Source organism: Struthio camelus, chromosome 26 (genome assembly GCF_040807025.1).
Source record: "Struthio camelus isolate bStrCam1 chromosome 26, bStrCam1.hap1, whole genome shotgun sequence".
In the NCBI taxonomy this organism is placed as follows: Eukaryota; Metazoa; Chordata; class Aves; order Struthioniformes; family Struthionidae; genus Struthio; species Struthio camelus.
In genome coordinates this window covers 1,196,689-1,221,847 of record NC_090967.1, presented here as the reverse complement: position 1 = coordinate 1,221,847, position 25,159 = coordinate 1,196,689, and the positions used below count along the sequence as shown (strand labels likewise).

At 42.8% G+C, this 25,159-nt stretch overlaps 1 protein-coding gene across 1 annotated transcript in view; it reads left to right on the top strand.

Annotated features, from left to right (window-relative positions):
- The first annotated feature begins 3,224 nt into the window (after positions 1-3,224).
- FBN3 (fibrillin 3) overlaps positions 3,225-25,159 on the top strand; it is a 145,575-nt gene continuing 123,640 nt past the window's right edge. Inside the window, exons 1-2 of the mRNA XM_009683577.2 lie at positions 3,225-3,428; positions 6,208-6,510. Of these exons, the coding sequence (XP_009681872.1) occupies positions 6,341-6,510 (170 nt within the window). The 5' untranslated portion in view covers positions 3,225-3,428; positions 6,208-6,340. The remainder of the gene's footprint in view (positions 3,429-6,207; positions 6,511-25,159) is intronic.

Sequence of the window (25,159 nt, the reverse complement as noted above, 5' to 3'; positions counted from 1 at the left end):
GCTCTAACCAGTGCCCACACGATATGCTCCTGGAGAGCTTCCCAGGATGAGATCCAGAGCACTCACACCAGGTCATTACCGTTCTAAAATATGTATGATGAAAACTTGGAGACCAAAACAGGAGTGTTTTCTTGTCTTCAGGGCAAGGGAGATACAACATCTTTCAATTGGCCAAATTATAGAGCTGGAAAACAGGGAAATTTTGGTGCTCAGTATTTTCTTCAGGTATGACTTTGAAGCCACAAATGTCATGCTAAGAAAATCCCTCTAACTTAGTTATTTCAGTCAGTTAGGCAGTGTGAATTAAAATACTGGATACCATACCCGTATGGGTACATACACAGATCTGTCATGTGATTGGTATTTATCTGTCTACAGATCTTTATTTATGCAGATGGGGATTCTCCATTTGACTCTCAAAAACTAGAGAAGGGCCATTGCTTTTTATTTAATTATCTAGAGTAATTTTATATGGGCTAGTTATGGAGCACGTTCTGCCATCCGATTGCTCCCCATACTTCAAAGTTTCTTTGTGGCAGAATTTTGTGGACCACAGAAGTACACAGCTAAGAAATGCCAACTGTCCCACTGCTTCCACAGGCACATGTGTGGGCTCTGTGCCAGTTCCTATTTCTCAGGGGACAAGTACATACCCCAATACTGCCTGAAAGAAAGACTTTCCTCCAACTCTCTCCCCCATCTCCAGCTTGAGGCCTGGTGTAGGTTTGTGTTGGACACAACCATCAGAGGTAGTTTACATGCTGTAGGTATTCAGTTACCTTCCCCACAGAGCCTAGGACCAGCTGCACCCACAAACAATCCAGATGAATAGATTACTGTGCACAAAAGCAATACCAAAACACCCAGCCATCCAAGGGGGAAACAGATGGGGAACTAGACAAACATATACAAATGCTTGTAACTGCTTGTGGCCCACAACAAGCATTTGACGGTGGGGAAATAAAGAACTGATCAGAGGCTTGAATGAGACTTCAAGGAGATCTTACTGGGATGCCTGAATCCTGGGGCTTGCTGAGCCCTAATCACATGCAGCTGTGCTGAAAAGCCCAGCTCTAGAAAATTAGGGAGGGAGCTAAAAGCATTACATTCATAGAGATTTGCATACGTTAGATGGATTAAAATGCTTCTTAACCGTCCAATGTGGAATGCAAAGAAAAAAAGCATGTTTCCCTAGTGTGCCAGTGATTTGTAGGGCTATGTCCCACTTGCCACCCTTGGAGAGAGGCTATAGAGAGACAAGAATAAATGTACCAGGCAAATGTTAATTAAATGTGTTCTCTGAGATCAGTTACATGTGAATTAACAGAGGAAGTGAGTTGAGCAGGATCATGCCAGAGGTGAGACACAGAATAGCATCTATTCTAAGCACAAAGAACAGTCTTCACTAGCCCAGATACCCCAGGCTGCAGGCCCAAATAAAATTTAACCGACATTACAAATGCATTCCAAAAGTAATGGTCTGTGGTTGATTTTGCACCTGGAAAAGAAACAAGAAAACTTCTCCATACAGATCACATCACCTAGTTCGGACATTTGAGAGTCTGCTTTTTAAAAATTTGGTGTCAAAAGTTGCAGTTAAATTTCTAGGAGCTTCTGAAACTACAACTAAGACCCTATATGTATTTTTAGGTGCCAAAATAACATTGAATCTCTGGTGCCTGCATAAACACTGCGATGATTACAATGTAGGAGTTAGCAAAGATTAAACTAGACTAGACCGAAAAAGGAAATCCTTTGCATCAACAATTGTCACCAACTTGCTGTGCCCTTGAGAAGGAGGAAAATGCAGTTTCTTGTCCTTTTGTTACTATGCTGCAATATATGATGGCCCATTTCTGCCATTCTCAATTAGGTAAAGTCCACGTTCATTTTAACAGAAATAGGTATGGCAAGTTTAGGAACAGTACCCTGCAGAGCACTAAAACTCTTCAAAACACTGCAGGCTTGCTGATAGAGCTGCATTCCTTGAAATGCTCTATTATTGGCTGCTTGTGGAAATGAGGTCTGCCTTTTCTCTGTTTGTCTCCACAAGCTTGTTGTTAATTAGGCTGAGCATGATTCTGACTTCTATAAAGCTAGTAGGGGGCTGATTAGGAAGAGTGAAAGGAACAAAGAAGACAGTGAGGACATTTCAAGGGAGGCAGGAGGAAAGGAGAAGAGATGACAGTCTCCATGTCAACTTGGGGCTTTCCTTGGAATTTCTGCATCTCAGTGAACTGATCCGATAGCTGTATTTGAACTACTATCCACCGAGCTTAAAAGGATCCCTGGGCCAGATGGTAGGATAATAGGAAGGCTCCCTCACATTGCCCTGTGCTTTGTGCACAGCCTTTTAGGTTCTGCTTGGTGCAGAAATTTATCGGAACCTCTTTGACCTGTAAAGCAGCTTGACTCATGCTTTCTGGGGAGACTTCTAACATGGTGTCCTTCCACACTTAGAGACTTCCACTTCCTGGAAAAGTCATGGCTATGCAGTGGTACAGAGCAGACAGAGTTCAGAGAGGGGGAGGGCCATGTGCACTTTATTTTTCATTTAAAGAAAAGCCATCATAAAACAATTCCTAAACCAAGAGGCAGAGGAAACAGAGCAAAAGAGTGGAATGAGATCAAGAGCTGACATTCAGACAAAGCTTTTACTTAGAAGGAAGATGTTATGTTGCCAACATAATGATTTTTTAAAAACTTATTTATTTATTTTGAAAAAATGCTTGCAACCTCAAAAATTTCCCCTTCTGGAGCTGAGGCCACTTCTGAGTGTGAAGGTCCTTGGCTGGGTCACCTTTCCTTCAAGTTGTCTGTCTTCCCCTAATTATTTCCTACCAGTGGTGCTAAGTGCCAGAAAATAATCAACAAGAAAAGTGCCTTTTACCTGAAATCTTTTTCTTTTTGCTACAGGATCCTTTTTCAAAAAAAGGTATGAAGAATCTGCCACAAATTGAAAATGAATTATTTTTCACCAAATCTTTTGATGTGAAATCACTGTTACTAATGCCCATCTGCCTCCTGCAGGTCCTGCATAAAGTTGGAACAAACAGTCACTGCATCCAGCTGAACTGAAAATGTTCACTAATTAACTGAACCAAGCGAGTCCTCAGCTCACAAGGAATGGCTAGGTGATAATCATGTCTGCATTCAAATGTCTCTTGCTAAACCCAACCTCTCCCCCCGCCCAACCCCTCCTTGAAGTTAAAAACTTTTGGCTCAAGAATGCAGTAGGGTTGTCCTCTTGCTACTCCCACTCCTCCTGCACCCCTTCTCCGCGGCAAGGCCCTCCCCCTGTCCAATTTGGATTAGGCTGTACCTTTTTTTCTCTCCTTCAAGGGTGAGGGTTTTATTCCCTTCTTTTCTGCCCAGATCTCCACTAAACAAAGGAGCTCTGGGCACATCACCAGTTCCAGGACATAAAGGTATTTAAACAGTTTCAGACTAAATCCAGACCTGCATAGCTAAGAGCTGATTTCTTTCTCTTTATCTGTAACTGACTTTACAATTGTTTAACTGCCTTATTGTATTTTATTGTGTTTTGAACATTTTTGATTGATTTAATTTGGACACTTAATGGCATGGTTTTATAATGTCTTTCCTGATCCCTCCAAACTTGCAGATCGGTTTTAAATCTGATTCAGTGATTGATTCTCTCTTTGCTTTGTCAATGTATTTCTTACAAATGGTGTTTGATGGAATTTCTCTGAACTGAAAATAATTTCTGAGTCTTTTTTTAAATTCTCTTCTGATGGTGTAAATGACTTTTCCATACTCTCTTAGTAAGACTTGTGTTAACGCTCTCGGAGTACGTGCCTGTGTATCGATCATTTGTCATGGTTCTAATTTCTCTGTGAGGAAATGGATGCATCTGGAGTTTCTTCAGTTTAAATTTCTGCACGAAGGCTGGAAATGTTCTGCAGTGTAAAACTTTAAGCTTTTTACAACCTCTTTTCCTTGTGTTTGCTACCTTGAAAGCTCCAGGAGCAAAGGAAATGCTCTCTTTTGTCTAGCTGAAGATAATCATATCCCAGTCTTCAGCAGACAGGCATGTGTAGCAAAGTAGCAGAGCTTGCAAGGCTGCAGGAAGGGCAGTTTCTTTGTCTCTGCCTCTGCTCCCAGCCCTGCCTTTTTCTTCCCACTCTGTCTTTCTCATTCACTGCATTTGAAATATTAGAGCCTGAAAAATGCATGCCCTCAAGATCTGAGAGATTCCCAGCTGGGACATTGCTCTGAAGCTGTGAGGCTTTTTTTTTTTTTTTTTTTTGGTTCAGACACATTTTCTGCCTTGTCTGGGCTGATTTTGCCTGCTTTGGGGCTGGGCTGGAATTGGAAAGTGCTGCTGTGGTAAAGCAAGGGGGACAGTTAGGGGAGGCTCGGGGGCCCTGTCCCTCCCAGCAGGAACAGACTCAGAGTCTCTGCCTCTCTCAGAAGGAGCAGATATTTCCATTCTGGGTGCAGAGGGGTGACCTGTGAAGATTCTTCCCCGAAGGAATAAACTTGGGGTCTTGAGGTGAGAGATGCCTTTTGACCCTCCCCCGCCCAGGAGAGCTGAGTGAAGGGTCCTCCAGCTCCAGATGGGTGGGGGTGGGTAGCAGAGCAGCTGAATACTCATTTGCACATGCCAGTATAGGCTGGGAGATTTGGGGAATGGGAGGGGCAGTGGGGGCTGGGGGAGGAAAGAGAAGAAGCAAGAGAAGGGGGTACGGTTTGGGGAGCAAGTTCTGGGATCTGTTTTACAGAGTCTTTTAATCTGGCTTTCTCATAGCCTCTGTGGTCTCCCACCCTGAGCCCAGCCTCACAGCCCTACTTGTTCCTGGCATGTTTTCCCAGTATTAGCACCCTCAGTCAAAGCCCCGGGGCTGTCTCACTCATCACAGATGGTCACCAAATTCTGAGGGCCTGAAGTCCCCTTCCTCCTGCATTCCCCGTACCTGGGTCTGTATTGTACCAGGACCTTTACTCTTGCCTGCGGCTATTCTCTTTGCTCTCAAAGGCTAGAGACCTCTTAGACCCAGGAGGACTGGAATGGCTAAAATAAAGCTGCTCTGGAGACCAATGTGGGCTCCCTGTCCCTTTGGCAGCTCATGGCACAAGGTGAACCCCAGCTTCCCCTGTAAGCTCTGCCACCCTGCCACACACTGGCTACCCACAGCCACCTGAAGACCACCTCTCCTGTGTCACTCTCCCTGGGAAAGGAGAAGGGATCATGCCTATTTCCTCCCCAGAAAGGGTTCATGTTCATCAGGACTGATCTACATGGACCTGCTTAGGGCAAAAAGTCTCCAGGGACTGAAGACCTGTATTGTGATTTGGGCCAAAACCCTAAATCTGGTCCCTGCCTGCCTATGGCCCAGCTCGTAGGCTTTGCTGCTGGCCTGCAGCCCTGGCACACTGGCACATAGCATGAGCACTCTTCTGCTCAGAGAAGTGCTGGCTACCTTGTGTTTACCTCGAGGTATACCCACAACAGTATGTGAGGGTCTTCCCTGCTGCTTCCTTTGGGCTGCTCTTAGCCCCATTTCTGCCCTTCATAGAGACTTTGGACTCTGCTCCCCTCCCCTCTTCCACAGCCTCTCATGTTCAGCTGCCTGGCCCAGCTCAAGTGGTCTGCTCATACATCCCTCCTAGCATGCCTCTTGCCTTACCCCGACATTGGCACCCATGTCCCTTTGCGGTGTTCATTAGCACCCCCTCCGACTGCTTTGCTCAGTCAGCAAGGTCAGTCACCAGGTATCTGAGGTCCATAAGTAGGATCTGCTCTTTCTTGAAGGGCTGGTCTCCTCTTGCTTCGTAGCCCTGCATCTCTTGTTGTCCGGTTGAACCCAGGCACCTTGCTGAAGTCAATATCATAACCCACTACCATGGGTAGGCCAGTGCGGACACACACACACTGGTCACTCTTTGTTTCTTAGCCAGGAGGGCAGGAAAAAGGGTGCAAGGGCAGAACCATGACTTTTGGAGATCCTCTGTTGGTTTCCAGCTCTTGGGAAAGGAAGTCTTTGGCAATGATGTGGTAGGGAAAGAGAGTGTGAGTATGTTGACTGCATGCACAAGGAGCCAAACTCAGTGTGATTTTATGACCTCACTCTATTAATTCTGGGGAAGGGCAGGCTGGGATGAACAATCATTTTAAAAATGTGAAAGCCCTTAAGAACACTTGTGTGTCTCTCTCTTTCTTTTTTCCTCTATCTCTGCTTCTAGAAGGGGAACGGCAGGACGGCATCTTGGCACTTAGGGGCTGCTGCCAAAAACCATCCTCCACTAAGGCAGCAGGGACCCTCCAGCTGGAAGAAGCTTTCAGGGCAGCAAGGGGAATCAAGGAATCCGTGCCATCATGGGGGTATTATGGCTGGCAAGGTTCATGCTGGGATGTACAGCAGTTTTGTATGTGGAACAAGCCCAGGGTCAATATGAAGGGGACTTGCAGACAGACAGATTTGCAGGCTATGAGGAAAGACAGCCAACAAACAGAGTGAGAAGAAGAGGCCAAGACACTTTACGAGGGTATGTTTAAAGTTCTTTTCTATTTTATGATGCAGAACTTGGGTTATTATCATAGTGCATAAAGACCTGCTTACAGAATTGACTTTTATATCTTCTTCTTGAGCTCAAGAAGGAATCTGTTCTGCAGACCTAGGGTGGGAGGAAAGGTCATGCCACAGGGGATGGACAAGCAGTCAGAGAACCCAGATCTCCCATGTGAGTAGGGTGCTGCATACTGATGTGTGCTGCTTTGGTCACTGGAGCGCGGCACCTTAGGGCTCACCTGTTAGGGCTATGAAAAGCCATCATGAAAGCCTATCTGCTTGCAGGAAGAATGCTGGGCATTTACAGGGCGTGATAGCTGTGGCTGGGCTTTGCACCATCACTACTAAGAATGCTGGTAACTCAGGGCTTTGTCTCTGGGGCCTCCCTCATCTCTCTGCTACCAAACAAGGCTTAGGGTTGTACTGAGAGTTTATTACCTCTCATGGCTGCCTTTATATGATGGGCTAGGTCTGGAAGGGAGGTGGCTCTCTCTACTGTTTCTAACGGGCAGGTGTCCATGTTGAGTTTCCGGCTGTGAATTAAAATTGTAGCTTGTGGCCTCACCCATAGACAAATGGGTGTGAGAGCTGGACCTGTGAGGGGCTTCCACCTGAGGAGGGAGACAGGACTCAGCTAGAGAAGCCTGGAGCTTGTGCTGCAGCTTAGCTGTGTTTTCCTGCTCTGAGGATGGTCCTGGCCCCAGCATCAATTCTATGTTATTTTAAGTCTGCCTGGCTGTAGTTCTTGGAAGGTGTTCCTGTGTCAGTGGGCAGAGTCAGAGCAGAACGTGTTACACGCGCAAAGCCTGGGCTGCACCAGAGTCCTCCAGAACTTACCAGGGAATGCTTCTTGAATGGGATGGATTGCCATGCATTCAACCCAGACAGTCAGATGTGCAGTGTTTGGACTGGATCTGGAGCACAGATCCTGGCAATAGACCTGCCAGGAACAGGGCCATGGGGCTGGCTGCATTTACTCTTGGAGTTCAAACATGCATGGTCACGTGCTAGTGCTGTTGTGGATTCTGAAAAGATACTCTATTGGGGTTAAATCATTTAAAAATGAGCTATCAAAAGCAGCTATTAAACTCACTCATGGCTAAGGAACCTGCTATGTCTCCTACAGCATGATCTGTAAGTACTTTTCCTGTGCTTCTCTCCGGTATCTTTGAGTGCATTCAGCCCTGAGATAAAACATACCAAACCTTTACAACTGAAGGGGAGGAGGGTCATTTCTAGAACTCAGTGACATAGGTGACCAGATCCTGTTTTCAAAAATGGCTTAGCAGCTTAAATCCTTTTAACATTTGATGAGTCTGAAGTGTCCAAATCCCAAGGGCATTTTAAAAGTGGAGCCCAAATTCCCAAGTTAAAAATGTTTCTGAAAACTTTTCTCTACTGTAAAGCCAACATGTAAATAAAGCAATACCAAATTACCAGTTGTGTAAGTTCCTAGAGGCCACACAGTAAGTTTGTGGTGGCATCAGAATCAGGCCTAAAGTGTCTGGTTCCCAGTCTCCTACTGAGAATTAAGGGCAGCACTGCCACCTCTTTCATTCTTTCATTTTCTCTTCTGCTTGCCTAACATTCTCTGAAGCAATTGCTATAGGCAGAGAGAAGGCCCCATAGCGATACATGCAAGGTCTGTTTAAGGAAGTCTCTGCAACTGTAAACTGGGACAACTGAAGAATCATCATTTCTTGGCTCTTGGGAGAGCAGTCTCGTTGTAAAGGATGGAATCAAGATGGGCAACACAGAAAGAGCTGGCAAATTGCACTTCCATGCTCTGTGTCAAGTGACTCAAATAATCTCCTAGGTTTTGTGTCCAAATCTCCCCTCCAGGATTTCTAGCCCTTCAGCAATCAAGCTCTTTCAAATCTCTTTTTTTTCAAGCAGTGATAAAACCACTTGAAATGAGAAATCTATCGAAGAATGATGTTCTAAGGGATATTTTACTGGGCTCAAAAAACAGCTACAGATGTCACCAGCTGCAGTGTTGAAGCTGGGCCTGGGAGCCATCTCCTGCAGAGTCCTGGACCCAGTAATTTTCTTTGTAGCCTTCCCTCAACTTTCTGCTGTGCACTGAAACAATTCTAGAGAGTTCCAGTTGTGGGGCAGCATCTTGCCTGACCCAGGTTTTGCTACCTTAACACATCAGAATTCCTTACTGCTGTAAAATCTAACTGCAGATGGTACCCTTCTTTGGGGAAACTAGGTAAGTCATAATATCAGGTTTGGTTTACTCACAGACTAGCACTGCAGTAACAACAGAAGGAAATGAACAGTGAGCTATCTTGGTGAAAGCCTAGGTTTGTTTGTTTGTTTGTTTGTTTTTTAATTTAGTATCGTTTTATAGTGTAGGCATGCAAGTGACTTATCCTGACTACTGTGAATCCTCAAATCATCTGTTCTGTAATGCCACACCTTGTCAGATACAGACTTGAACCTCTAAACATATTTACGCATAGTGTTTATTTTAATAGCGTTTATGACAGTGTTTCAAATACTGACTTTGGAATTTAATTTCAAAAACCCACAACTTTTCAGAAAGATACACTACCTTCAATTTAACTTTCATATGAAATAGCTTTGATACTGAGTCTCGCATGACAGGAATTTAAATAGAATTAAAAATTAAAATGGAATGGAATTAAAATACAGAAAAGTGTGGCTGCTTATCATAGGCTTGAAATGGCAGTTTCCTGGTCTTAGCCTGAGGATTGTTTGGACTGCCACCCCTAGACACCTTTCTTGAATATCCAGTGTTTCCTGTGAGAATGTTCGGAAGTTTGTATATCAGTTCTGAATGGAAGGGAACAGAGAAACAGATTTTGAGGACTCTGGTCAGATTTAATGACAAGGTAGGACAGAGTCCTAACTTCTGCTTCCTCTTTTCCTTGGTAGGAACCTTCTGCCCAGGGCTTTTGGACTGTCCCTATCCATATCTTGCATGTTTCTTGCAATCAGTTTTTTGCCAATGCAAGTTAATAAAAAGTATTTTCCTTGTATTCACTAAGCTTGATACCTTCTGTACTGCCAGATCTCAAAGCCTTGTACAATGTTAATGTGCTATTTGTAAATCATTTTGGCCATGGCAGAAATGTTTTTGCTCCAAAATGGAATACAGCAAAGTTTATACTATACAGACAGACAGGCATACAAGCGTGAGACGACACGAAGGAAAGCCACCTATCTTGATAAGCTAGATCTGACTTTTGCTCTATCATTTGTTCCTGTATGTGCCTCCTTTTCTCTTCAGGGAACCATATATTCTCTCCATCTCTAAACTGTGTTACATTATGATTTAGACAAGGACATGGGGTCCCACATGTATCCTCCCGCCTAGAAAAGGCTGGGTGGGGAGAGATTCTGCTGAACTAGAGGTCTGTGACTCAGTTGTCCTTCCAGTTCCTTCCAGCTTGCTACATAGGGAAGTTTCTGGAAGAATCATATCCCCAAACATATATTCCCTGCTCCTTTTCTCTTAATATCTCCTACTTCTGAGCACATAGTGCAGCTTCCTGCGCACAAATAACTCTGAGGGTTTCTCAGGAAAGCCTTGAGTAAGCTCAGGGCATCGGAGCTCTTGTGTTATGAGAGCAGCACAAGATATCTGCTCTTTTTTTGGTGAGAAACTGATTTCTAGTAACTCTGTTGTGACCCACATGAGCTCTCCTTGCTGACCTGCAGGATGAACGAGCTGTGTGAAAGGACTGCTGTAGACAACCTGGAGCAGTGAGTGCTGGTTGGTAAGAAAGGCTTCAGCAATGCAGGAAGAAAGATTGTATATATTTCTGTTGGAAAATGTCACTTGGAGCTCTGTGACCATCTTGGTCTCCTTTAACAAAGGGAAAAACATGAAATAAATGCAAAACAAGCCTGTGATTCACCAATGCCAATACAAATAACAACTAATAAAGTAATATGGAGTGATAAATCACAGCCAAAGCAATGATTTAATCTGTCTTTAAACCCATTAAAATAGAGACAATTTAAAGTGACTGTCTTCTGAAAGGAACAGCACTGACAAATCCATTTATGAGGCAAGATTTGAATGAGATTATTAGTTTAATGAACTGTTGAACAGTTTCCAAGCGGAAGACTGTGTTTAACAAAGAGAAAGAAATGATAATTAGTCTGCAGCCAGCTGAGCTGAGTGCTGGCAATATGATTTCTTGTAGATTCATGGCTACCTGTTTTTTTCAAGTCAGAATAAAGGCTCAGTTATAGCCTGAGGTTAAACACAGTGAATTATGTCAAGCCTATTACTTATGAAATGGCCATTGCTATTGAGAAGATGGATGAAGAGAGGTTGTTTGAGGAAGAAAGGTGTTTATCATATGTCTTCAATCTCTCTGACTTATGCAAGAGATGGATATGTGTCTAAATGAATTATGAGGAATCAGGAATAAGGAGAGCTCACAAGCTGCTCTACTGTAGAATTCTGACATCTTAGTGACCAACTCCATGCTGGAGAAGGGAGAGGAGTGGCACAGGGAGACTGCAAAAGAATGGCACAGGAGTTTCTGGAATGTAGTTAGAGGCTCCATTGACAGCTAAGTATGGAGGTTCAGATGCAGCAGAAAGGGAAAGCCACGGACTGATTCTGGGCCACATGGCACCAGTTTTAAACTGGAGCTGACACTGTGGTGATGTTCAATGGTAGAGGAAAGCTGGACACAACAGAGACCAGCTTCACCACATTATCAGTTCACTCTGAGGAGTGCACAGAGAGCAGATGAATTCCAGCAGCATTTTAAACAGAGTCAAGCCCTGACATTGCAGCTCCACAGGCATCTTAATACAAGAATTATTAACTCTTCTCAGCTTTCTTGTCCCTGCATAATGGATTCTTAAGGCCACACAGCTCATTCCTTTATGTTAGGGTTGGTGTCAGCCTGCATCAATTTCCTAACCTAGATTGCAGCATGAATGCTCGTGAAAAGGATGGTGCAGCACTGGAGCAAGCAGCCAGGTGTGGGGAAAAGACAGGGCTGTTCCTTTCAGGAGCTAAACTGGTTTGCATTGTCCTGAAGTCCTTGTAGAACTAGAGCATAGTGAAACCACAGTCATGTCCCTTGTGTTTCATGGTGCTTGCTGCTCACATAAGTGAGTATTAGTAACCTTCCTAATTTAACTGTAAAAAAAAACAATCTCTAGGATATATGTTTCCATACACAGATGTTCTGCTTGACAAAGGCTGGGTTTATTTAGGACCAACAGCAACTGTAATTTTCTCCACACAATGACTTTGGTTTTATCAGAAACATGTGTTTTCAAGACATGCCTGACAACACTGTCAGACATTTCACGATTCAGGGCCTGATTCTGCTCCTGCTAAGTTCAAAGACAACTTTTTAGTTAACTTCATTAGAAAGAATAAGTCTGAAATAGTAGTCAGCAAATCTGTTGTGCAGTGTTACCAGCTCTGCTGCTACTGTAAGTCTAGTGAGAGGTATCGATTTCCTCAAAGCCCTGGAGTCAGAGTCCTTTAAAATGCAGGAGACGCTCAGCTTTCACATCTTATAAAAAAAGCATTTTCTTGACCTTGAAGGTGTAGAAAAAACCCTTGAAAATAAAATCCTATTCAGAGTAAGAAACAAGATGCTAATAAAATGCAGTGCAGGCTGAAATGTCCTATTTCTGAATATAATCTTACAATTTAGGGAAGAAGACTTCCACTTAAGGAGTTTGTGTGGTGTTGGTGAAAAAGGCCCTGTAACGAAAGTGACCTAAATACTTAGAAAAACAAATTTGTGGGGTGTGTAACGGACTCCACCAAGTGAAACTATACGCATGTACACAAAAAGTCACAGTGGGCTCCAGTACTTATTAAAAATTGTTGCCTGGAATTGACTGTGCTGCTTATTTTTGCCCAAGTGTCAAATACAGTTTTTCTTATGAGACCCTTCATCTTCAGCAGGCAACTTTGGGAGGCACATCTCCCCTTAGAAACAATGATTAAAAATATGTCAAGGGAGAGCACTGACAAACTCTAGCAAAGTTTTCTTCCCTTCTCCTACCACATTCCTACCCTGGGAGAAGCATAGGTATCCATGCTCCAAGACTTTTTAAAATGAGTACACATTAACTGTACAGTTCAGTAGAGGTGCAATCAGAGCTTCTTTTAGTGTGAAACAATTCCCTCTTTAGCACAGCATGGCTGCTTCCAGGCCCACATACGCCACGCCATACGCATGTCAACCTTGATATTTAGTCATAAAGCCAGTGATCAAATATTACAAATCTAACAACAGCAGGAACAAAATGAGGACGACAGGTGAAGACTTCTAAGTTTGAAGTCTTGTTCCCAGATTTCCCTGGTGTCTTGATTTATCTTGTTAAATGGTTGATCTTGGACTTCTGGGCTGCTTTCTCTTGCTTTTGCCAGGAAACACAAAGGCAGGTATTGACATGGTAAACAATTATCTGGCCTAGAAGATGTAGGGGTTTTGTTTGGAAGCTTTAAGAACTGAATTTCTGATTTATTTAAGAGTTAAAGGAGGAAGAAGGATGGAAGAGTTGGTACTGCTGTTTTCCAAATGAAACTATTGTGCGGGTCCTGGAAATCAGTTGCATTTTAAATCTAAGTCTTCTCTATAAATCCTTGTTCATATATAGGATTTAAACTTTATTTTACACAGATAAGAAAAGACTTTCCCTACTATTATTCATACAAAATATATGAAGATCCAAAGAATGGGAAAGAAGAAGAACTTTTGAGAAATGAAATATATATAATAAAAGATTTTATGGACATTCATTGTTAAAAAAAGCCGCAAACATTATTGGGCTTGAACTCTGCACTAACCAAAGTAGATGAAATCCAAGACCTAAACAGATTCTTTTTTTAAGACTTTCCTTACATTTTTTGTCATTCATTTTATGAAATTGAAGAATAACTATGCATTCTTTTGAAATTATTTCACTCTCTCTCTTTAATCATAATTTGGAGCTAAACTTGGTGTAGAGACAGCCTTGTCTTTCTGAAACAGGAGAGAGCTTTTTGGAAAGTCTTTGGTCACATTGCATGTCATGTTGAAAATATAGTAGGAACTAACCCTCCTGACAATTAGTACCTAACCTAATGTCCTTTCAATAGATGAGATGACTCAGAAGAAAAAAAAAATTTTTTTTAATGCCATGATATATACGGGTACCAATAACCAAAGGGCAGTTTTGGCAATTTAGGATAATTCATTGAAAAGAAAAACCTTTCTTTTTTGGCTCATGTTTGTCTGTTTCCAGGTCTCCATAATGGAGGTAATGCTTGAAAAAAAAGTGAGATGGAGGGGTTTTTGGTGGAGGAGGTAGAGTGATAATTCTTTCATAAGGAAAAGAAAGCTGATCTTTTCTACTTCTAAGCAAGGTAAAATGAAAACAGACATATTAATATGAGTGTGGCTTTGGTCTCCTGCAATATGCTTTTTCTCACCTTTATATGCCTTGTCTATTTAACCCCACAGATTCTGAGAGATTACAACGTTAATCTGGTTACGACTAGTGCAGTAGAACCTATTCTTAGTTGCTCGGTTAAAAACTGATTTTGGGGGGTCTTTGTGGCAAAATTCTAGCTTAATAATCTGCTGCTGCCATAGTTTTGCTGAGGTTATTGCTGCAGGCCAGAGATGGCAAAAGTGCAGCCCATAAACACATCCACACTTCATCTGTGGTCCTGCATCAAGGACTGTGCTGGAGGGCCTCCAGTCTCCACGTGCAATGCTACTGTCAATCCAAGGACATGTCTACCCTGCAGTCTGCTTTGAATGGCTTAGGTTACCTGAACTTGGATCATACTTGGAGTGAAGAGGTAAGCATAGGAATTTATTTCAGCATGAGATTGTGTGTCAGGAGTTCACCTGTGCAGGAGGTCACATGAGAGATGCATACAAGCAGTCAAGGTGATATGATAGGAGGTTTTTTGAGCCTGGACTGCAGCTGTGATGATGCCTTATACTGGGGCTGCAGTGGGACCTAATGTGACTTCCCCCTGGTTGTAGTCTCACTTGCTCCATGACTTTACTGGTGGCCAAGAGATCTCAGATCAGCCTAGTCAGCTGCATTTCAGCAGGAAAACGATTTTTTTTTTTCCCCTGAAGGTGATGTGTCCATACAAAGAATGACTCAAATTTACTCTTTCTCTTCAAATTCAAAATCTGTCTTAGTCCAGAATGAGCATTCTAAATGAAAGGCTAATCAGGAGGATTTATTATATTCACTATCAGTTAACACTAATTAACCAAAATAAAATTAAAAATGTGTACTTCCATTGTTTTAGCATCTATATAAAAAGTCCATAGTAAATATTACACAACTAACCTGCTTATTCATCTAAAGCAGTAAAATATCTGGTTTATGCAGAGTCAGGAAGGGGTGATTAGGACCTGTAAAATTGGGAGTTTTTTTTTTTTCTCTCTTCCTTCTTTTGTTCTATGAATACAAACATACTTTGAGTGGTTGAGATTTACTTGGAGGAGACTGTGACTAGAAGAAAGAAATACCATCTCACTTATTAGAGTGATATAGAGTGACAATATTTCCTTTGATTAATAAATCAGTTCTGAATGCAAACCATCATGACTGTTACATATCAACTGAATTTAAAACAACTTTGTTTTGTTACTAGATTTTAATGCTGTTATAATTTTATTTCAATTCCAGTCTGAAGAGAATTTAATGTATTAGAACTACAAATGTAATAGCCACCTAGAAAGATAAGTTAATTTCTTCCTGTTTTCTAATATAATAAAGGTGAAAACAATAAACACCTGAATAACTTCATGTTAAACTGCATAATTGCTCAGTTAAAAGGTTCATATTGATATCATGCATGCTTCTGGTTAACTAAAGGAAGTGCTAAATTAGGTGTCAAGGCCTTTAGTTTCAGATCATCCTTTATCTAGGAAAAATAGCTAAAAAACGCAAACAAAGATTAACATAATTATTTAAATTAAGGCTTCCTTCCTGCTAGCTCAAGTAACAAGGAAAAATAGTCCCTGTTCACTTAAAACAATCTCCATTGACTAGAGCCAGTCTTTGGTTCTGGGAGCAGGAGCAGTCAGTGATGTACTATTCCACCTCTTTCCAGACCTCCTCATTTCCCTAAGGAGAGCTGCAGTGGGAATAATAGGGAATAATAGCTGCATAGGGAATAATTTTGACTTCCCCAAGGTCTTGCCATGGTTCTTTGGACTTGCACTGCTGGTTGATGCTTTACTCCAACCCAACTTCTCCTTTAAAATCTCTTCAACTCAGTATTGTTTTACATCGGCTTTTCTTTGCCCTCCCCAGAGGACAACAGCAGTTTAATAGCCTTTCTCCCTTTCCTTTTCTCTACAACATTCTTTGAATCTCCTGGTACCTCATCCTCTTGGGGGAAACTAGATTATCTCCCCAGGAAACTGTGATGCAAATAGGCTGTTCGCTGACGGCTTGCACCATGAGTATCTTTTACCTGGCTGCAACTATTTTTGAGTAGCCTAATGAGCAGTTGGTCCTAAGCTGCAATAATTCCCCGTTCCAGAATTATGTGACCACGCTCACCTCAAGAATATCTCCACTTTGGTTGCTAGAGTCTATATGTCATAAGCTTAAAAGTTAGATGCTTAAAAGTTTTAGCTGTCTTTGAGGATCTAACATCAAGGTCTTCTGAGTCCCATCTACTCAGTCTGAACTGTCAGCAGGTTTGGGCTCAAGCAGAGGCCAGGCCTGCATTGCTAGGCAGACAAGATGAGACATATGCTCATTAGTGCTACCGCGGTTTGCTCAGGAAGCTGTGTGCCACACCACTTTTATCCCTGGGGTTGGAGGCAGAGGCTGCAGTTGATCCTCAGTGGGCCGGGAAAAGTAAAGGGTCTCCAACAGGAAGATATGGAAGATATCATAATATGGCACTTTGGTGAGATCAGAGAAAAATGTATCTGCTACCACACTTAGATCAGAAGCATCTATTTGAGTATGTCTGATGTGGGGGTCACTCGCCTCCTCCCCTGGCTCTGCATGTCTATATAGCTAGTACCATCCTGGGGCAGAAACTTTTCATGATTGTGCTAGACAAAGAATGAAGCAGACCCATCCTGGAATGGTCTTTAGGGTTTGTTGGGCAAACCGTCCCAAGAGTACCCAACCCTTTCAAACCTCAGTGACACAGTGCCTATCTTAGTTCAGGTATTACTGAGAATCTTAGGACTCAGCTCAGCTCAGCAAACAATTTCAGGATGTGAATGCTTGTGTTCTCCCAGTCTTACCCAACAAAGTAGCTGTTGCCAATTTTAAGGTATGTGGCTTTACTGCTGTTAACAGAAAGCTGACATCTCTGCAGCTTTAAAAACAAATTATTAGAACCAAAAATAAATTGAAATCCCTGGGACCTGAACTCATTCCTAAAAACTAAACATAAGCTGGGCTGCTTTGCAGAACAAGAGTAGGATTTCTCAGGCGGGAGAAATTAAGTACTTCCTTTGCAGGACTGAATCAATATCCTCACATTAAAACAAGGACTTGCCTGGCCTATTTCTCCCTCTGCATATTTATTTCTGATAGGGACAGCTGGCTTCTCTGGCAGTAGTGCTCTACTTTCTCATTTGCAAACTACTTCTCATACGTATCCACTGCATGAACATGTATAGCCCTGGGGAAGTATATCGTGAAAGTACATATAGCACAGTCCTAGGCTTGTAAAACAGACAAATCACTCTAAGAAATATTGGCTTCTTCTGTGCATTTTAAGGACTGGATGAATCAAGAATTAAGAGGACGCAGATATGCTCTCCTTTAGGCCAAGGATTCAAAAGTCATGTTCAAATAAAACTCTGTTCTCGTGCCGTGAGACAATGCCAGACACTTGTGGGTGTGTGTTTGGGTGTGAGACATGTGACCAAAACCACTGTTGCATTTGTCAGTAATTATTGCCCCTTTAGTGAGCTCCACTGAGGCCAAGGGTGACTGAAGCCTGTAATGGTGTTCCCAGTGTACTGTGAGAAATGATCCCTGGGGCCTAGCAAAGAATCCATCTAAGATCAAAAAAAAAAAAAGAAGCTTGAACTGTAGAAGTTCCCAGCTTTGATGGAGGGCCAGAACTATCTTCCCTGGAAAAGCCACAAGCTTGAGTTGTACAAAACTAGAAAATGTAGTGGTTATAGTTGTACAAATTCATGTCATTTGGCTCTTTGCACAGGCATGAATTTCACTATAAGAGAACAGGCTGCAAGAGGAAATAATAAGAGAGTCCACATCTCATACAAAATGAAATCAGAAATCCTCACTAGCCTGGAATTAGATGAATCATCACTGTGTGGATGAATTTACAGCAATATTTGTGCTGATGGCCATTTGTAAAACTGAACAAGCAGAAGTACACTGAGAATTGGCCAAACCTATTGCTGGATGATTTAATTTTCTCATTAAATATTTCTAAACTGAAATTTGGGAAACAGGAAAAAATTGAAAACCGGAGACAAAGAAGGTAGAGACTATAAACAAAACCTCAATCTCTTTCCCTACCAAGGGGCTTACATTCGTCTCATTTAAGATGTCAAAATTGCTGCAGCCCAAACTGGATGTGTTGGTAGAGCACAGGAGAGATTTACATGTCTCTCAAGATACCCATAGTACACAAACAGGAGAAGAATAGAAAGAAAATTGGGAAGAAGATGAGGCAAGCTTAATGGACTCCTAAAATTAAGAGATTATGTTCAAGCACAAGAGGATGTATTTAGCACCATTTCAACTCTGTGTACCAGGAATGATGTAATTGTAGACTACACTTCCCATGGGGCGAGCGAATTATGGAAACTAAACACCCAATTGCAGGTATAAGAGCACATCCACTGCTCAGTGGCAGAGGAACAGGATATTTGCAAGTTGGGGCAAATCACACCTTCCTGTCTTGCAGAAAAGTGCACCGGGAAAAAAAAAATACTTCTAGAATTTGGCTTTGGATGTCACATTCACACGGATGAGAGTGGGAAACGTTTAGGGAATCTCCTGCTCACCTAGCTCAACCCTGCTAGAGATGCAGGGCATTTGCTCAGACAGCATTTCCTGCATGGGTGGGAGAAAGGTGAAAATACCACTGCAGCCTCTCTCCCTAATTTTTGTCTTTTTAAAGGGGAGTTTGGGTTAGTAACTCACATGGGGCTCAGCTCATTGATTCCTTGACTGACCTACACAGTTTCATCCCAGCCCACCTTCCTGAGCAGACAAGCTCTTACAAGTACACCCTAATCTTTACTGCAGCATAGCTAGAAGGCACACACTTTCCTTTCCAGCTTATTGTCAGGTGAAGATGAGTTAAAAAGCCCTTGAATGACCTACATGCAGGTGAGCATTGCCAGTAAGACATTTAATGTATTTAACTTTAAGCACATGACTTTTATGCTGAATGAAGGCAAAAGATCTTTAAATACTTTTAGAATTTTCAAACTCGTTGTCTCGAGATGGCCAAACAATTCTCTGTCCTCATGAGACCCACACAAAGTTGGACGTGTACCGTGGCTGAATTTGCTCCAGGGTCTCAGTAGAAGACACAGTGTTTACAGCCTGGATAAATCAGCAGATATCTTACCCAAGTAGATTTCTACAATCAACACTCCCACATTTCTTTTGTGAAACAGTAGTTGCACCATTAACTGTATAGCAGCTCTATATTATCTTTCAAGCGGAAGTTAAGAGGAATGTTGTAAACCACTGACAATATGGAGATGTCAAGGAGGAGCCAGAATCATTCCCCGTGCTTTTAGTCAATCCATGAAACTGTTTCAAAGGAAGCTGTGGTGCTAAGCATAAGTCAATACAGTTTTAGGGAGAGGCTGGAGAAATTAATGGAAGAAACATTCACTGACAGTTACTAGATACATAGGAATTATATCCAGCTCATGAGGTCCTTGACCCTGAAATGATTAAAACTGAAAGGACTACTGAAGGAAATAATCATATATGTTCTCACTATTTTTATATTGTTCTGTAGGTTTTTGCTTTTGGTCACTGTCTGCGAAATATATTGGGCTGTATGGTCGCTTGGCCTGATCCTGTATAACTGTTCTTACAGAAAGGAACAGGCTTTAGTCAGATCCTGTGAAACTAACTTACTGTTTAGAAAGAAGAAACTTTCTAAACAGCTGCTAAGCAAAGTCTGGGGATTGATAGATGGGAATGTTGTTCAGAGTTCATCACTGAGATAATTTCTATGAATCTTTACAAAAGGTTTCAAAGATCACCAGTAACGCAGTTAAACCAGTTATTGGCCTCCTTCACTCCAAGGGAATTGTCTCCTGTAGTACACAGGACAGGCCAAATTCAGGGAGTTAATCAAGTTGCTGCAAAAGTTTGATGCTGCACAGTGAAAGAGGTAGGAGGCTCCAGTACGTGCTGGGGACAAACCTGCTAGAGAGCAAATTTGCAAAGAAGAACTTGAGGTTGAACATGAGCCAGCAATGCGCCTTCATGGCAAAGGCCAGCAGCATCCGGGGCTGCACTAGGAAAAGTAGTGCCATCAGGATGAGGGAGGTGATCCTTCCCCTCTACTCAGCACTGGTGAAGCCACATCTGGAGTACTGTGTCCAGTTCAGGGCTCCCCAGAACAAGAAAGACATGGCCATACTAGAGCGAGTCCAGCGAAGGGCCACAAAGATGACTGAGGGACTGGAGCACCTCTCGTATGAGGAGATGCTGAGAGAGCTGGGATTGTTTAGCCTGGAGAAGAGAAGGCTCGGGGGATATACGTATTTATATGTATATAAATGCCTGATGAGAGGGAGTAAGAAAGATGAAGCCAGACTCTTCTCAGTGGTGCCCAGTGACAGGACGAGAAGCAATGAGCACAAATTGAAAACCATTGAACAATTGAAGTTCCATCTGAACATAAGAAAACACTTTTTTACTCTGAGGGTGGTTGAACACTGGACCAGGTTTCCCAGAGACGTTGTGGAGTCTGCATACTTGGATATTCAAAACCTGACTGGACATGGTCCTGGGCAACCTCTTCCAGCTGACCCAGCTTGAATGGGGAAGAGTTGGACCAGATGATCTCCCAGAGGTCCCTTCCAACCTTAATAAATCTGTGCTTCTGTGATTCTGTGAAATATTTCCCTTGGATATGCTGTCCATGCTTCTCTTAATCTAGCCCAGGATGTGATCTGTTCCTATTGTATTTTTCCCCCATGATGACTCTGTTCAGCAGGAGAGCAAGAAGACCAAATATAGCTTTCATCCCTGCCGCAGGAGGCCCACTATTTGGGTAGGTGGTGTCTCCTGGTTCAATTGAAGACATTATATCCCCCAGAGTTCATCACTGGCTACTTGGTAGAGTTTAAACCCTGCACAGTTGTGCCAAAGGATGCCATTGAATGAGGATTCCCTATCTCTGACCAGGAACTCAGGGTAGCTCTGTTAGCTATTGAAGATGCTCTGAGCAAACACAGTTTACTTTGTGTAGGTTATGGACTCATATGATCCCTTTTACATAGAGCTGTGGACAGTCAAGGGTTGCTAAGGAGCAGTACCATCTTCATTTGCTCCTGACATTTGCCAGATGAACATCTGTCAGTGTCCCATGAGTCTTCTACACAGGGAAATGTGCCAAGTGTCAGTCCTGTGAACATTATCATTCCAGAATGTCTAGGAAAATTTCTATTCACAGCCTATCTTACTCCAATCACTCCTTTTAATGTTTCAGGACTGTATTTGGCTGTATTTTTATGATCACATTCTATCCCACCTATTTTTGAGGACCTGTATCATGAAGGAAGTCTTCTGTCTCTTGATGACCAGCTTTGTGGCTGTATAGTTAATGAGCTGGAGGACTTCTGACCCTGAAATCAGCAGACATGGATCCCGTGTGCTGGCTGGGGAAGTTGCTGCTCACCAATAAAACAGTTGGCTCCAGACCTAGCACTAAACTGCACAATTGTACTTTGGCAAGGCAGGAGGCTGGTCTTTACCAAGTATTGTGTTTGAAATATTCAGAGAAAGAAGAATTTGTCTTTAATTGGTTGGCTGATTTATAGCTGTGTGAAGAAAATCAGGACTGAGTCTGGTAAAAGTGCAAGCCATAATTTTATTATCCAAGTCATCATTTAAATAAAACAAAGCAATACTAATTTCTGAGACTACCTACTCTATATCCTCCACTTGTTCTCGCCATCCTGAGGAAAGCAGAGATTTGCAAGTGATATAAAATGTTGGCGTCTCTGCCCTTACCAAGAGACTCAAACCAGTACAGTGAATCTTTACTTAGCATAGCAAATCCTGACTGGACTCTCTTAGCTCAGACTTCCTTTCCCATCGAGCAGGGAAGATCTCAGAAAGGTAGCAGTGCTCAGGAGATAGTCATAGCACTGAGGACATGTTTCTACAGAGTAGGAAGAAGCTTTAGGCTGTATCAAGGAGAGGGATTAAGATGGAATGTAAGAGGTAAGGGAGAAGTTCCCCATGCTCAGGCAGCACCTCTCTAGCATAACTGTGAAGGGCTCTACATTTTCTAGGCAGACTCAAAGACAGCAACAAACTGGGGAGATGTGTTGGCTGGGCCACTGTGTTTGCAGCAGGGCAAATTAGTTCTAGGGCCGCAGCTCAGAGATGGGGAAGGGGAAAGCTCAGTTGCTGGACAAGGGGCCTCACATATTGAGGAGAGCAGGAAATTGACCCATAGTAATGAACTGTAGTGAAATCTTCCAGAATGAGAATATGCTGAATCCCCTGGTAAAATATTCATTTCCCCAGGATGAAGTCATTGTCCCAGTGATTAGCAGAGTTCTGCCCAGCCTAGCAAAAGGGGGTTTGGGGGCTTTTCTTCCCAGTGTAAATACATTTTGGAGCTCTGCAAGCCATCCTTGGCTCCCTCATTCTGCATGCTGTTCATAGAACAGGAGAGGATGTGCTGCTTTTGAAGAAAGGATGTGGTTCGTGACCTACCTTGGAAAGGTGAATATGTAAGGGTCTTTGTTTCTTCGATCATGTTGTGAGTGTGGAGAATAATCTCCGTTCATCTTTATCTTAAATCTATATCCTGCTACTTGGGAGGATCTGAACTCCCCCACCTTAGCGAGTTTCCTTTTGGGACTATTTCAAAGTGCTGATATAACACTAAGAAACTGTTACCAGAGTATGGAGAATAACACAGAAAGACTGATTCCTTGCTCTTGTGAAGGTCCTGTGGCCTGAAGAGGGTAGAGAGCAGGGGGAAATGGTCTTCAGGTGGGTGGATGTAGCTCTGCAGCAAAATGGAAGTGGTTAAGTTCAAATATGCATATGGCAGACCAGGTTCTACTTTGGTTTCACAATGGACACTCTGCAGGGGGTCATTAGCTTGAATGGGGGTCCTGTGCAGTTATACTCTTGTAAATGAGAGCAGCATCACTCTCTGCAGTACTCCTGGGTCTGGGTGAGTAGTTAGGATTGATCCAATGCTCATGCTGACAGTACTGGCAGTGCAATGGTGAGCAAGTGCAGAGCAGACAACAAGCCTTTTGCATTACTCACACTGGTGTAAATTATCCTTACCTGGGAAGAGGATAAGGCCAGCAAGGAGGAGAACATGTGAGTGGCCAGGGAGCAATCTCCGTGCAGACCAGAGCGTTTCTGAGAATTATGCCAGCCCTGGCCATTGAGCAGTTTTCATTTACTTCTATCTTCCTCTAATTTTAAGGAATGGAAATACCACTTCTGAAGGCCAGGCACAGCTGAGGCACATTGATTACCCATGGCAGGGGAGATGATAGATTCTGTGCTGCTATGCCTGCTCTCTGTAAAGTACATGTCCCATGGGGCCAGCACTTCATTAGCTGCAGGCCTTGCTGGAGGGCAGGGTAAGTGCTACAGGACATTGCAGTGTTTACACAAAGCGGCCCTTTAGTGACTGTGCAGAGTTCTTAGAGGAAGAGTTGTAGGTCTGGAGAATTCATTCTAGCTGAATCTTCTTTCTCCCATGTCTGCAGGAATGGGCAAAGATCTATGTGCATACACACATATTGAGGACACGTCTGTGGGCAAGCAGGAGGCTTAGTCCCCATTCAGGGTGAATCTTCCTAATTTTCCTCTAACATCTGGGTCTGTGAGACACTTTGAGCCTCAGCAGTCTGTACCAGGAACTGTGCACACACTGTGCTCCCTGCCCTTTTCTACCTTTAACAATGACAATTCCGCTGGTGTCACATTAGGCATCTGGCAATAATTGGCATGACTGAGCCCTTTTTAGCTGCTTGCTCAGCTAGCAGGCAACAGTTCAATGCCCTAGAGTGGCTTTCTCAGGCTCCTAAAAGAAGAGGCTGCTGCAGCCACAGACAAACAACACTTGTGTTCTGTTTCTACTGCCACCCTGGCACCCTCTATCTTGGGGGTGATCTTGCAGTGTGGACTGTCTCCCAGTCCTTGTTCATACCTCTGAGTCCGCTGTGAATCTGAGGGAAAGGCTTCTTTTGCTAACAGCCATATATTTGCACAGCATATGGCCTTGGCTCTTCTCTGCTGGAGTGTCTTCTTGGCATCTCCCTTTTCTTAGCTGGACTCACTGTCAGCAGGCAGGATTTGGTGCCATCAGTTGAAATGTATGCTTTCTTTGTCCCTGATTATCTTTATAATTCTACTGTTCATTTAAAGTGGAGAAAGAATAGACTATGGCCAGCATTGCTCTTTCCTGTGTCCTTTCCTGGTATCGTTCTTTCAGATATATTCAGCTTTCATTAAAATGCTTCTCATTAGCAGCTGAGCTCTTTCAGCCTTTTCCTAGGCTGCACAGAAGTTGATAAGGGAATGTCTTCATATTGGAAGGCTCACTGTAGTATCAGCTGAACCATGTAGGTGAATCAGTAGTGCAATCTTCCACTAGAAAGCATTGGTAGAAAGGACTAGCACAAAGCTGTCAGGTGTTATCTGAATGGCTTTCTAACACCCACAGGAAAAGTTACATGGGCATTAGCACTGTCTCAGTAGTATAACTACATCTCTCCAGGACTCCATTATGTCTGGATGAAGACCCCCTTGCTACTTTTGGCTACCAAGGAGTCAAAGCTGACAGTGAATGGAGCTTTCCCTCTTTAATATAGGACTGGTTGTTACATAGTTTCCTGGTAGTTCCAAAATGTCCATGGATTTTGATTATCGATTACAATCTGCATATTCTTCACTGAATTTAGAAGAATTATCCTCTGGCTTTTACTGCGGAATCCCTTGGAGCTCTTGGCCATGAACTACAGCTGCAATTGAGTACTTAACAACTAAACTGCATGCTTTCTATAAGCATGCTTTTGCTGATGAGAACATGTTTCCAGCTTGTATTTCCAAGGACCAAGAAAACTGCTCTTCACTTTACATGTGTGTCACAGCTTTGCTGAAGAGGTTATTTTTCATACAAAACTGTATTCTCCCTATTGAGGTCTTTGGAATCAAATTTCATTCTTCTTCTTAGTCATATCTGTGACACAGTTAATTCCAACCCTTTTGAAATGGATTTTCCCCATGTTTTGTTTTGAAATTCTGCTAATTTTTAGCATATGCTGATAAATGTTGAATCTTGGAGGAAAGATTGTGATCTTGTAGCTTAGCCTGCTGTTTAACAGGGTGCCCAGGATCTCTCTGCCTGTATCCCTGCACAGACCTTGAGTAAATCCTTCACTAAACGTGTTTTAGAG